At 43.3% G+C, this 12241-nt stretch overlaps 1 protein-coding gene across 6 annotated transcripts in view; it reads left to right on the forward strand.

Moving 5' to 3' along the window:
* The window catches only part of SUSD1 (sushi domain containing 1), a 136038-nt gene that overhangs the window by 111816 nt on the left and 11981 nt on the right, over nt 1-12241 (forward strand). For 5 of the 6 annotated variants that reach the window (XM_023201859.3, XM_023201842.3, XM_023201845.3 and 2 more), the window contains 2 exons: nt 2936-3032; nt 7224-7482. The exons of the other annotated variant lie outside the window; for it this stretch is intronic. In XM_023201859.3, coding sequence (XP_023057627.2) covers nt 2936-3032; nt 7224-7482 — 356 coding nt within the window. The remainder of the gene's footprint in view (nt 1-2935; nt 3033-7223; nt 7483-12241) is intronic. 6 annotated transcript variants of the gene reach the window in all.

Here is a 12241-nt window from a genome sequence, read left to right on the forward strand (position 1 = left end):
CAGCAGAGGCAAAGTTCCTAGCATAGAATTGGCAACTAGTAGCTCAAGTGATATTATACACTTGAGGTGCCAACGGGCGCTGAGGGCTGCTGTGTTCCAGGCATTGTTTTATTCCCTTTACTTGTGTTGACTCATTAACTATTATTGTTAATCATTATTAATTGGCTCATTAATTCCCTCAGAAGTAGAAGTTGCTTTTACCCCTATTTAACAGATGAGGCTGCTGGAGCTGTAAGTGATAGAACCAGGATAGCAACCCAAATCCTGTGTTCCTACCCACTACATCATACTATCTCTGCAGTTTAACTGTAGTCTAGCTTCTCTGATGTGAGCCACACTGGGTAGACCTCTAACTCTGCAGTAATTGTGGCAAGTGGATCATTTTCTTGGAGTTGATGGGTTTGTAAAATCTTTGGGTATTCGATGTTTTTTTTATTTTTTGAGATAGAGTCTCGCTTTTTTGTCCAGGCTGGAGTGCAGTGGCACGATCTCGGCTCACTTCAACCTCCGCTCCCAGCTTCAAGCGGTCCTCCTGCCTCAGACTCCCAAGTAGCTGGGATTACAGGGGTGTGCCACCATGCCTGGCTAATTTTCGTGTTTTTTAATAGAGACAGGATTTCACCATGTTGCCCAGGCTAGTCTCGAACTCCTGACCTCAAGTGATCTGCCCACCTCTGCCTCCCAAAGTGCTGGGATTACAGGCATGAGCCACTGTCCCTGGCCAGTGTTTTTAAAGTAGAGTTTGTTAATTCACTCAAAGCTAATGGAAATTTGCCAGATCAATTGGTAGAACCAAATCTTCAAGATACTCCAAGGTGAATGAGAGAGGTGTGTAGCAGAGCATGAGTTCAACTTCTGACTCTACTACTTGCTAATTGTGTGGCCTTTGGACAAGTAACAATCTCTCATGTATTAATTTCCTCATCTATAAAATGAGTTTTTCTAAGATAATAACTGTACTTGTTCCACCTCTGAGTTTAGGGAAATTGAAGAAGATACATAAAGGTTAGAGAGGGATCAAAGTAATCAGTTTTATTGCTGGTAAAACTGGTTTGGGTCTGAGGCTTCTTTTGTTTTTTTTTTTTTTTTGAGACAGAGTCTCACTCTGTCACCCAGGCTGGAGTGCAGTGGCATGATCTCGGCTCACTGCAACCTCTGCCTGCCCAGTTCAAGTGATTCTTCTGCTTCTGCCTCCCGAATAGCTGGGATTACAGGCGTGCGCCATCATGCCCAGCTAATTTTTGCATCTTTAATAGAGACAGGGTCTCACCGTGTTGGCAAGGCTGGTCTCAAACTCCTGGCCTCAGGTGATCTGTCTGTCTTGGCCTCCCAAAGTGCTGAGATTACAGACGTGAGCCACTGACCCTGGCCAAAATGAAGCTTCTTGAACTTCCTCCCACACCTACACTTTGTGCCCCACTCGTGGGGAAGTTGAAGCTATAGTGCAGTGGTCCCCAACTTTGTTGGCACCAGGGACTGGTTTCATCAGAGACAATTTTTCCACGGACTGCGGTGGGTAGGGGGATGGCTTTGGAATAAAATTGTTCCACCTCAGATCATCAGGCATTAGATTCTCATAAGAAGTGCGCAACCTAGATACCTTGTATGCACAGTTCACAATAGGGTTCATGCTCTTATGAGAAACTAATGCTGCCACTGATCTGACAGGAGGTGGAGCTCAGGCGGGAATGCTTGTCCACCTGCTGCTCACCTCCTGCTGCGTGGCCTGGTTCTTAACAGACCGCAGACTGGTACTGGTCCACCACCTGGGGTTGGGAACCCTGGCTATAGGGCAAATGTAGACCAGGCTTCAGGCTTACCTCGACTCAGGTTTGCCTAGAGATGGACAGTGGGACTAGGAGGTGGGAAATCACCTGTTCTGCCTTCAGGCAGCCCCCACCTCACAAAAAAAAGAAAAAAAAAAAAAGAAAAAGAAAAAAATAAGGATGGGGCCACATGGGAGCTAGCTGTTTCACAAATCACAGGGATGGATAGAAGGCCAGGTGGAAGCTCTTTTCCTAATACTTTGGGGAGGGAAGAAGTTCCTACCTTGCATGGGTAGGAACCCCAAGAGAGGGAGCAAATGACTGCTTCTATAAACATCATCCACTTGGTAGCCCTGTTGAGATTAAGTAAGATGAGGCATATGTAGAACATCTCTAGTGTGAATGATTAGTGCCCAGTATGTCTTACTTAGCATGTTACCCACAAGGCAGAATGGCAGTTAGCACATTTACACTGTGACTAACTACCAGTGAGGTGCAAGAACGCTGGTCTCAGCCAGTCAGTGTAGTTTCCTCCTGATGGAAAACCTATTTGGGAAATCTTGTTGCTGGAGGCGTGAAAGTAAGGACAGAGAGCTCTGTGATTATAAAGGATATAGAAGGCTGATGTGGTGGTCTTCTCTGCCAAGTAGGAATCTACCCATCAAGCAAACTGTAATGCCCACCACATCTATCCTCTGCCAGTACCACAGTATACTCATCACTTTTTTTTATTGTGGCAAAATACACATCACATAAAATGTGCCATTTTAACATCTTGAAGCACACAGTTTATTGGCATGTTGTGCAACCATCACCACTGTGTATTTCCAAGATTTTTTCATCACCCCAAGGAGAACCTCTGTGACCATTAAGCAATTCCCTACATATGACCCATTCCCTACATGCCCCTTCCACCCCCAGCAACCTCTTCTTTCTCTGTGAATTTGTCTATGTTAGATTTTTCATCTAAGTGGAATGGTACAGAATCTGTCCTTTTGTGCCTGGGGCATTTCACTTAGCATGGTCATCCACATTGTGGCATGTACAGACTAGGCTCCTTGCTTCTGAAATTAAAACTTTCCTTTTAATAGCCCTCACGAGGACCTCTTTTGTCCTGCTTTTTACTTGTTCCAATCACACCCCTTTTCTTCTTTTCAACATGTTTTCAGAGCCTCCCCTGCCAGAAGTAGAATTTTTTACGGTGCACGGAGGACCCCTACCACGCCTCAGACTGAGGAAAGCCAAGGAGAAAAATGGACCAATCAGGTCAGTAGCTGTCCTTTCTCCACGGTTGCCCAGTGATCTCCACGGAGTGATTTGGAAACTTTGATTTTGGTGAGGAGAAGACTTCTGTGTTGGTGGCTGTACTTGGGTTGTTAGAACAGTGCAGCTGGGGCCTCTTTTGTTTTCTTGGGTACAGAGTGGCGTTTAATCCCAACCAGCATCCTTTCTAATGGAGAGAGAGATTTCTTTTTTTTTTTCCTTTGAGATGGAGTCTTACTCTCGTCACTCAGGCTGGAATACAGTGTTGCGATCTCAGCTCACTGCAATCTCCACCTCCTGAGTTCAAGTGATTCTCCTTCCTCTGCCTCCTGAGTAGCTGGGATTACAGGCATGCGCCACCACGCCTGGATAATTTTTGTATTTTCAGTAGAGACATGGTTTTGCCATGTTGGCCAGGCTGGTCTCGAACTCCTGACCTCAGGTGATCCACCCACCTCGACTTCCCAAAGTGCTAGGACTACAGGTGTGAGCCACCGCCCCTGGCCACATAGAGAGACTGCTAAAGGACCATATATACAAGCATTTGGGCGGTTTAGCTCAAGAAATTAAATCCATTCCTTTGGTCGCTGGGCAAGCATGGGTTGCATGCTTAGGACATGTCAGGACTGTCCTTTGCACTCATGTCTCATAGTATATCCTTTATGGATGGGGGGTCAGGGGCATCATTTCATTTCTCAAAGGCAGAATATGTTGCCCTGTATGTAAGGTTGATCTTGCGGGGTGTGCAGTGGTGTCTGAAAAGATCATTTAGGTAAATCTTTCTGTCTTTTCTTGCATTGAGTTATGGGCAAGACACTATGTAATTAATGACTGCTTCTGGGATTCCAGATGGCATTAGGATGGAATTGATTTACCTCAGTTGGAGGACTACACTGTGTTCAGTTAAATGTTTTATTTGCAAAGGTCACGGCAGAATTAGGAAAGTAGCATCAGTCCCTTTTTTAGAGAGGAAGATTGAGGTTGGAGTGGAGAGATGAACAGCTTGCTCACAGCACCAGGTCAAGGAGCTGAAAATGTACATGGCCTCACCAACCTTGCCTTTGTCTCTCCTGACCCTTCAGTAAAATCAAGGTTAAAAAAAAAAGTGAGATGTTATAAAATTACAAAAAAGAAAGTCTGGTGATATTATCTGTATATCCATTTATAATAAAACTTAGGGTTTTCCTGCTTTTATATTCATTTAAATTCAGTAAATGTGCAAAGATCTCTCCAGGGATGGACATTGTAAAAATTGTTCTGATTCCTGACAAATTACCAGAAGGCATTGTAATTCTGTCATTATAAAGAGAACAGAAGTTGTGAGGTCACTTCCTGAGAGCATTTGCAAGAACAAATGTGATATTTATGTCAAATAATGACATAATGCAAAAAGAAAAGACAAATGACAGCTTACCTTTGTGGCTATATGCCGGCCAGCGCCTCCAAAACAGGAAGTGGAGATCTGTGAGTCATTCGAGGGAGTGTGGTAGTGAAAAAGAGGAGAAAAGTCCTTCCAGAACAGTCATATTCCAAACAGCCACAGTTGCTTCTCTAACGTCACATGGCTAATTACCAGCAGGCAGGGTGGTTTCCTAAGCCTGACTACCTGGTTTGAGCTGGGGGGTAGCGGCTTTGCCAGTGTGTGAGACAGGCCTGAGTCTGCTCTGTGCATGGTTTAGGGACAGTGTCTTGGGGTACATAATGGAGCAAGGTCCCTGGGACCAAGCCTCTCCTGAGCTTGCTGATGTTAGGCAGAGGATGGAGCCTGTTGCTGGGGTGCCTTAATGCTCGTGTCTCCCACACCTGCCAGAGGATAGGAATCACCTGGGGGCTTTATCAGCGATACAAATTCCCAAACTCTACTCCTAGAGATTTTGATTCAGTAGGTCTGGGATGAGGTCGGGGAATTTGTATGGTAATCAGGCAACACAGGTGATTACGATCAGGCTAATTGGGAAGCTGCTTCATACTCTGTCAGTGATGCCTCTAGTGAGCAATGTACAGAACCAAATGGGCACAGGTGAGCCTTGACCACCACCACCTGCATGGAAAGATGAGAGGGATTTGAAGATGTACTTATGGACAGCATGGAGGTGCTGCAACATTTACTCTCTTACCTGCGGCTATGACATAGGGATGTCTTCAAGTCTCGGGGCAAGTTTGTTGTTACAGGTGTTCCCCACAGGCAGTGGATGCTTAATAAATGTTTACTGGTGGTGACAACTTATTGCCCTGCAGGTTTTACTTTGTCTCTTTTGTAGAAAGCCCTTGGCTGAAAGTGAGCCAAGACTTTATGAAAATCAGGATGCTTGGCCAGGCACGGTGGCTCACACCTGTAATCCCAGCACTTTGGGAGGCAGAGGCAGGCAGATCACTTGAGGTCAGGAGTTCAAGACCAGCCTGGCCAACATGGTGGAACCGCATCTCTACTAAAAATACAAAAACAAATTAGCCGGGCATAGTGGCGAGTGCCTGTAATCCCAGCTACTCAGGAGGCTGAAGCAGAAGAATCTCTTGAACCTGGGAGGCAAAGGTTGTAGTGAGCTGAGATCACACCGCTGCACTCCAGCCTGGGCAGCAGAGCAAGATTCCCTCCTAAAAAAAAAAAAAAAAAAAAGAAAAGAAAAGAAAAGAAAGAAAATCAGTGCCCCAAGGATACCTAGGATGTCTGGGAACCTAGTCGGGGGAGACTTTCCATATCCAACACCCACTGTGGAGGTGGGCTCCCTCTTCCTAATCTCGTGATTCATGGGCTCTTAGGAAGCAGGAGATAGGGCATTTGGGATGTGAAGCAGGAAGTTCAGATTTACTGGTAAAATAGAATTACATGGCCTAATGAGTTTTGGAAATTACCCTAGTCATATTTCACACTGATGTATGCTTTTCCTCTTTTCTGAAATTTCAACTCAAGAATCATTCATTGTTGGTGGTGGGGGGGGGGGGGGGGTTAGGGGGCTATCATTACCAAAGAACTGTGCAAGGATTTGCAAGAATACAAGAGTCAGTCATTCAGATCCCTGCTATCAAGCCTGATAGAGACAGCTGATGCTCAACAAGGTACTAGAGGCAGGAGCTAAGTACTGGATAGATGGGAATCGAAGGGAAGCGTGATCCATTCTCAGTGCATTTTTATTCTCACACTTCCTTTCGCTGCCAGGCTTTCTATTTGATGGGATAAATAATGAAAAACATAACAAAAACAATACCCATTTGTTAGTGTGTTTTTCTGTCCACAATTGGGGAACAGTTTTTACAGTGCATACATGACATATTACTGTTCTGGCTGTTTCAGGATGTTGTCAGACTAGATTAACTCATGGTGACTCTGCACTCTTGGAGTCTCATTTATTTCACATGAACTTTGGTATCAGCCCATGAACTGTAGGGAATGTAAATCACATGAGTTCTGTTTCAGGTCACCACATGATTGTCTGCAGCCCTTTTTCTGGACTTAGTACATTCACTGTGGTAGGCACTCGGTCTCCATGTGACTGCTGAACCCTTTGCACAGTTGGGCTTTATTTGCCCACGTGAAAATCACTGATTAGGTCAACTTTATGACACACACACAGGGCAGTGATATGTGCAACAACTTCTCTCAGCTAAAGAGGATGTACTTGGCATCTCTCTGCAGCCCGAACTTGGAGAGGTCCCTTGCCCCGTGTCATCTGGCATTAACCCTTTAGGTTCAAACTGGAATTCCATGATGGTTGGAGCTGTCAGACCGTAAATCCCACATGGGCCAGGACTTTTTCTTGTCTAGTGTTGTGTCTCTAGTGCCTAGAAAGAGGCTTATCTCGGCTGGGTGCAGTGGTTCACGCCTGCAATTCCAGCACTTTGGGAGGATGAGGTGGGTGGATTAGGAGGTCAAGAGATGGAGACCAGCCTGGCCAACATGGTGAAACCCCGTCTGTACTAAAAATACAAAAGTTAGCTGGGTGTGGTGGCACGCGCCTGTAGTGCCAGCTACTTGGGAGGCTGAGGCAGGAGAATCACTCAAACCCAGGAGGTGGAGGTTGCAGTGAGCTGAGATTGCACCAGTGTACTCCAGCCTAGTGACAGAGCAAGACTCCGTCTCAAAAAAAAAAAAAAAAAAAAAAAGTCTTATCTCATAGCGGGTATTCAATAAATATGAATGAATGAATGAATTCCCCATGCAAGGGTCTGATGGACACTTCCATTTTTTTCTTTCAGTTCATATCAGGTGTTAGTGCTTCCCTTGGCCTTCCAAAGCACATTTTCTTGTGATTCTGAAGCTGCTGCCTCCTTCTTTAGCAACACCTCTGATGCTGATGGATACGTGGCTGCAGAACTACTGGCCAAAGATGTTCCAGATGATGCCATGGAGATACTTATAGGAGACAGGCTGTACTATGGGGAATATTATAATGCACCTTTGAAAAGAGGGAATGATTACTGCATTATATTACGAATCACAAGTGAATGGAATAAGGTATCTTTCTTTCCAAACTCGTCTGAACTCTGTATTTTCTTCTTTGCATGAAATTCAAATGTTTGAACACTTGTTTTCCCAGTACTTGAGAGGGACACTGCATGTAACAATCATAAAATGTGTGTGAATACTTTGCCTTTATGAAGGATGGACAGGTGAAACCCTTACAGATGATAGGGATTCTGAACCTCCTGGGGGACCTTGCTGAATCAGCATTTAGACTGACCTGGTTTTTGTTTTTACCTTAAGCTTTACAGATGCCCTCATTCTATTGCACTACTGGAGTCTAAATTGGAAAGAAATATCTAGATCTCTCTTAACTTCCTTGTGCCCCTGCCAGGCTGCTGCCTCTCTCATTCTCCTGGGAAGCAGAAGATTAGGCACAGCACTGGCCTGTTTTTTGCTTACATCCCTTCTGCGACTGTGGCATAGGTACCACTTTCCCTTCCGCAGTGCTTAGAAAGGTGGTGCTCTTCCAGCAGTGGCTCTTTCCTGAGACATGGAACTCAATATTCATTAGGTAATTAGGAAACATCATGTTGCTGTATTCATCACTCAGGGATGGAAGACCTGGAAGAACCAGGTGATGGTTCTTCATTGTGATGGTTGACCTAGGAGAACCCTAAGCTTGTTGTAAATTCATATGGGTTGGTAATGAAAACTAGAAGGATTATATTAATAGTAATACAAACATCTCTTGACTGATGAATTTGAGATAAAATTATGTTGTCATTTTGAGTGTAAGGTTCATCACATATTAAAACTGAGACACTCTGTTAAATTCTGTGTGGGATGCAAATGTATGTGTCATGAACATGTTTGCTATAAAACCAATAGTTACTTGTAAGACTGTTCAAGTATCAAAGATGTCTAGCAGTGCTTTGTGACAATAATGTAGGAATAAAGAAAGGAAAGTTAAAGCCCAGAAATATATTGCCCTGAACTTACTAAAAAGGTGTTTACAACTTAGACAAGGCCTTTTCATTAGAAAATTACTTGGGGTTGCTGACTTGGAGTTTTTAGCCATAGACAAAACACTGACAATACAACATGAGTGAAATTTAGAGATGGTTCAGAGAGCTATTGTCCTAGATTAAGACTTTGGTTGGGGAGGGTATATTAGTCAGCTTGGGCTGCTATAGTGAAATATGGTAGACTGGGTAGCTTAGGTAACAGACATTTATTTCTCACAGTCTGTGCTGGGAAGCCCAAGATCAACGTGCCAGCTGATTCAGTTCCCCAGTGAGGACTCTCTTCCTGGTTTGTGGACAGCCGCCTTCTTACAGTGTCCTCACATGGTGGGGATTGAGTGGGTTGGGAAAAGCTCTGATTGCTCTTCCTCTATTTATTAGGACACTTATCCCGTCATGAGGGCTCCATGCTTATAACCTCTTCTGGATCTATTTCTTTCCCAAAGATCCTGCCTCCAAATACCATCACATTGTAGGTTAGGGCTTCAACATGTGAATTCAGGGCAGGAGGTGGGTGGTGAGCAGGGGCATAGACATTTAATTCATAACAGAGGGAATGAAGTTGGAGGTTAGGACAAGAAATCTGGTTTATTAGCCAGGCATGGTGGTATGTGCCCATAGTCCCAGCTACTTGGGAGGCTGAGGCAGGAGGATTTCTTGAGCCTGGGAGACAGAGGTTGCAGTGAGCCGAGATCATGCCACTGCACTCCAGCCTGGGCAACAGAGTGAGACCCTGTCTCACACACACACGCAAAGAATTCTGGTTTATAGTAAACTTTCCTGTGATGTCATTGATACTCTTTTTCATGTAGCTGAAAAAAAGAATATGTGCTTATTCTTTAGGATATTAAAGGAGATGAAAGGGCTTTGAAAAAACTTATATTTGGATCTACATGTTTGAATTGTGATGACTTTCCCATGGGTTTCAACTATATTTGTGTGATAATTACAATAAAATCAGTAGTGATTTAATTTTAATTTCTAATTGTGGTAAAATACATACAATATAAAATTTACTGTCTTAACCATTTTAAAGTGTCATTTGATGGCATTAAATTCATCTACATTGTTGTGCAACCAATGTCCAAAACTCTTTTTATCTTGCAAAACAAACTTTATACCCATTAAATGACTCCCCATTCCTTCCTTCCCACAACCCTTGGCAACCAACATTCTACTTTCCGTCTTTTTTTTTGTTTGTTTTTTGAGGCAGAGTCTTGCTCTGTTGCCCAGGCTGGAGTGCAGTGGCGCAATCATAGCTCACTGCAGCCTCAACCTCCTGGGCTCAAACCATACTGGTGCTTCCGCCGTCTGAGTTAACTTGGACCACAGGTGCACACCATCATGCCTGGCTAATTTTCAATTTTTATTTCTTGTAGAGATGGAGTCTCTCCATGTTGCCCAAATTCCTAGGCTCAAGTGACCCTCCCACCTTCACCTCCCAAAGTGTTGAGATTACAGGCATGAGCCACCACACCAGGCCTTGCTTTTCGTCTTTATGAATTTGACTATTCTAGGTACCTCATATAAGTAGGCTCATTCAATATTTTCTTTTTGTGACTGGCTTATTTCATTTAGCCTAAAGTCCTCTAGGTTCACCCATGTTGTGGCATGTGTCAGAATTTCCTTCCTTTTTAAGACTGAATAATATTCCATTATATGAGTGTACCACGTTTGTTTATTCACTTATTCGTGGATGGATAATGGGATATTTTCCACCTTTTGGCTATTATGAATAATGCTGCTATGAACATTGGTATGCAATATCTGTTTGAGTCCCTGCTTCCAGTTCTTTTGTGTATATACCTGGAAGTGGAATTGCTTGATCAAATGATAATTCTATGTTTAATTTTTTGAGGAACTACCGTACTGTTTTCCATAGTGCTATACCATTTTCCATTCCCACTAGCAGTGCGTAGGGGTTCCAATTTGTCCATGTCCCTGCTAACACTTACTGTTTTCTGTTTTATTTTCTTATAATAGGCATCCTATTATAAGATAGGGTGTGAGGTGACATCTTTTGTTTTGAAAGTGGGGGATGGGGTCTCACTTTGTTTACCAGACTGAAGTGCAGTGGCCCAATCACAGGTCACTGTAACCTTGACCTCCCTGGTGTCAGGTGATCCTCTCACCTCAGCCATCTGAGTAGCTGGGACTACAGGTTCATGCTATCACGCCTGACTAATTTTTCTATTTTTTGTAGAGGCAGGATTTTGCCATGTTTCTCAAGCTGGTCTTGAACTCCTGGGTTCAAGCGATCCACCTGCCATGGCTTCCCAAAGTGCTGGGATTATAGGCATGAGCCTCCCAGCATGAGATGGCATCTTCTTGTGGTTTTGGTTTGCATTTCCCTAATGACTAGTGGTGTTGACCACCTTTTCATGGGCTAATCAGCCATTTGTGTATCTTCTTTAGAGAAATGTCTATTTAAGTCCTTTGCTCATTTTTGAACTGGCTTGTTTTTGTTTTTGTTAAATTTTAAGAGTTCTCCATACATTCTGGATATTACTGTAATCTCTTGTGAAATACGTGATTTAAATTTTAAGAGTTCTCCATACATTCTGGATATTACTGTAATCTCTTGTGAAATACGTGATTTGCAAATATTTTCGTCCATTCCGTGGGTTGCACTTTTACTATCAATAGTGCCCTTAGATGCATAAAAGTTTGAAATTTTGATGATGTTCAGTCTGTCTATTTTTTCTTTTGTTGCTTATTTCTTATCATATCCAAGAAGTCATTGAGAAATCTGGTTTCAGGAAGCTTTTCCTCTATGTTGTCTTCTAAGAGTTTTATAATTTGAGGTCTTATATTTAGGTTTTTGATCCATTTTGAGTTTATGTTTTATATGGTGTTAGGTAAGGGTCCAAATTCATTCTTTTATATGTAGATATCCAGTTTTCCTAGTACCATTTGTTGAAAAAACTTTTTTTTTTTGAGACGGTGACAAAGTGAGACACTTGGAGTGCAGTGGTGCAATCATGGCTCACTGCAGCCTTGACCTCCTGGGCTCAGGTGATCCTCCTGCCTAAGCCTCCCAAGTAGCTGGGACTACAGTTGTGCAGCACCATGCCTGGCTAATATTTAACAATTTCTTGTAGAGATGGGGTCTCCCTATGTTGCCCAGGCTGGTCTCAAAGTCCTGGGCTTAATCGCTTCTCCTACCTCAGCCTCCCAAAGTACTGGGATTACAGGTGTGAGCCAGTGTGGCTAGCCTGAAAAGACTGTCTTTTCCCCATTGAATGGTCTTGGCACTCTTGTTAACAATCATTTGACATAATGCAAGGGTTTATTTCTAGGTTCTCTATGCTGTTCCATTGGACTATATGTCTATCTTTATGTTACTACCACACTGTTTTGTTTACTGTAGCTTTGTAGTAAATTTTGGAATTGGGGGTGTGAGTCTTCCAATGCCCCCATTTTGTTTTTCCCTTTGTGCATCTGTCCCAGTAAATAGCATCGCCATGCCTCCCGTTGCTAAGACAGAAACCTGTGAATAGTTCTTGTCTCTTCCTTCTTTCCTACCTTCTTATCCAGATCATCAGCAAATCATGTTAATTCTACTACCTTAATTCTGTTTAAAATCATTCTTTCCTCTCCATCTACACTGCTCAGACTTTGTCATCTCTTGCCTGAACATCACTTTTCTACCATATCTTTCTGTCTCTTATTCTACTCATCTCCTTGGTCCATACCACTGCCAGCATGAGTTTTATAAAATGTAAGTATGATCAAAGCATTTCAGTTTAATAAGCTCCCTTCTTCACCTGGCCTCTGCCAGTTTCTCT

Source organism: Piliocolobus tephrosceles, chromosome 14, assembly GCF_002776525.5.
Source record: "Piliocolobus tephrosceles isolate RC106 chromosome 14, ASM277652v3, whole genome shotgun sequence".
Lineage (NCBI taxonomy): Eukaryota > Metazoa > Chordata > Mammalia > Primates > Cercopithecidae > Piliocolobus > Piliocolobus tephrosceles.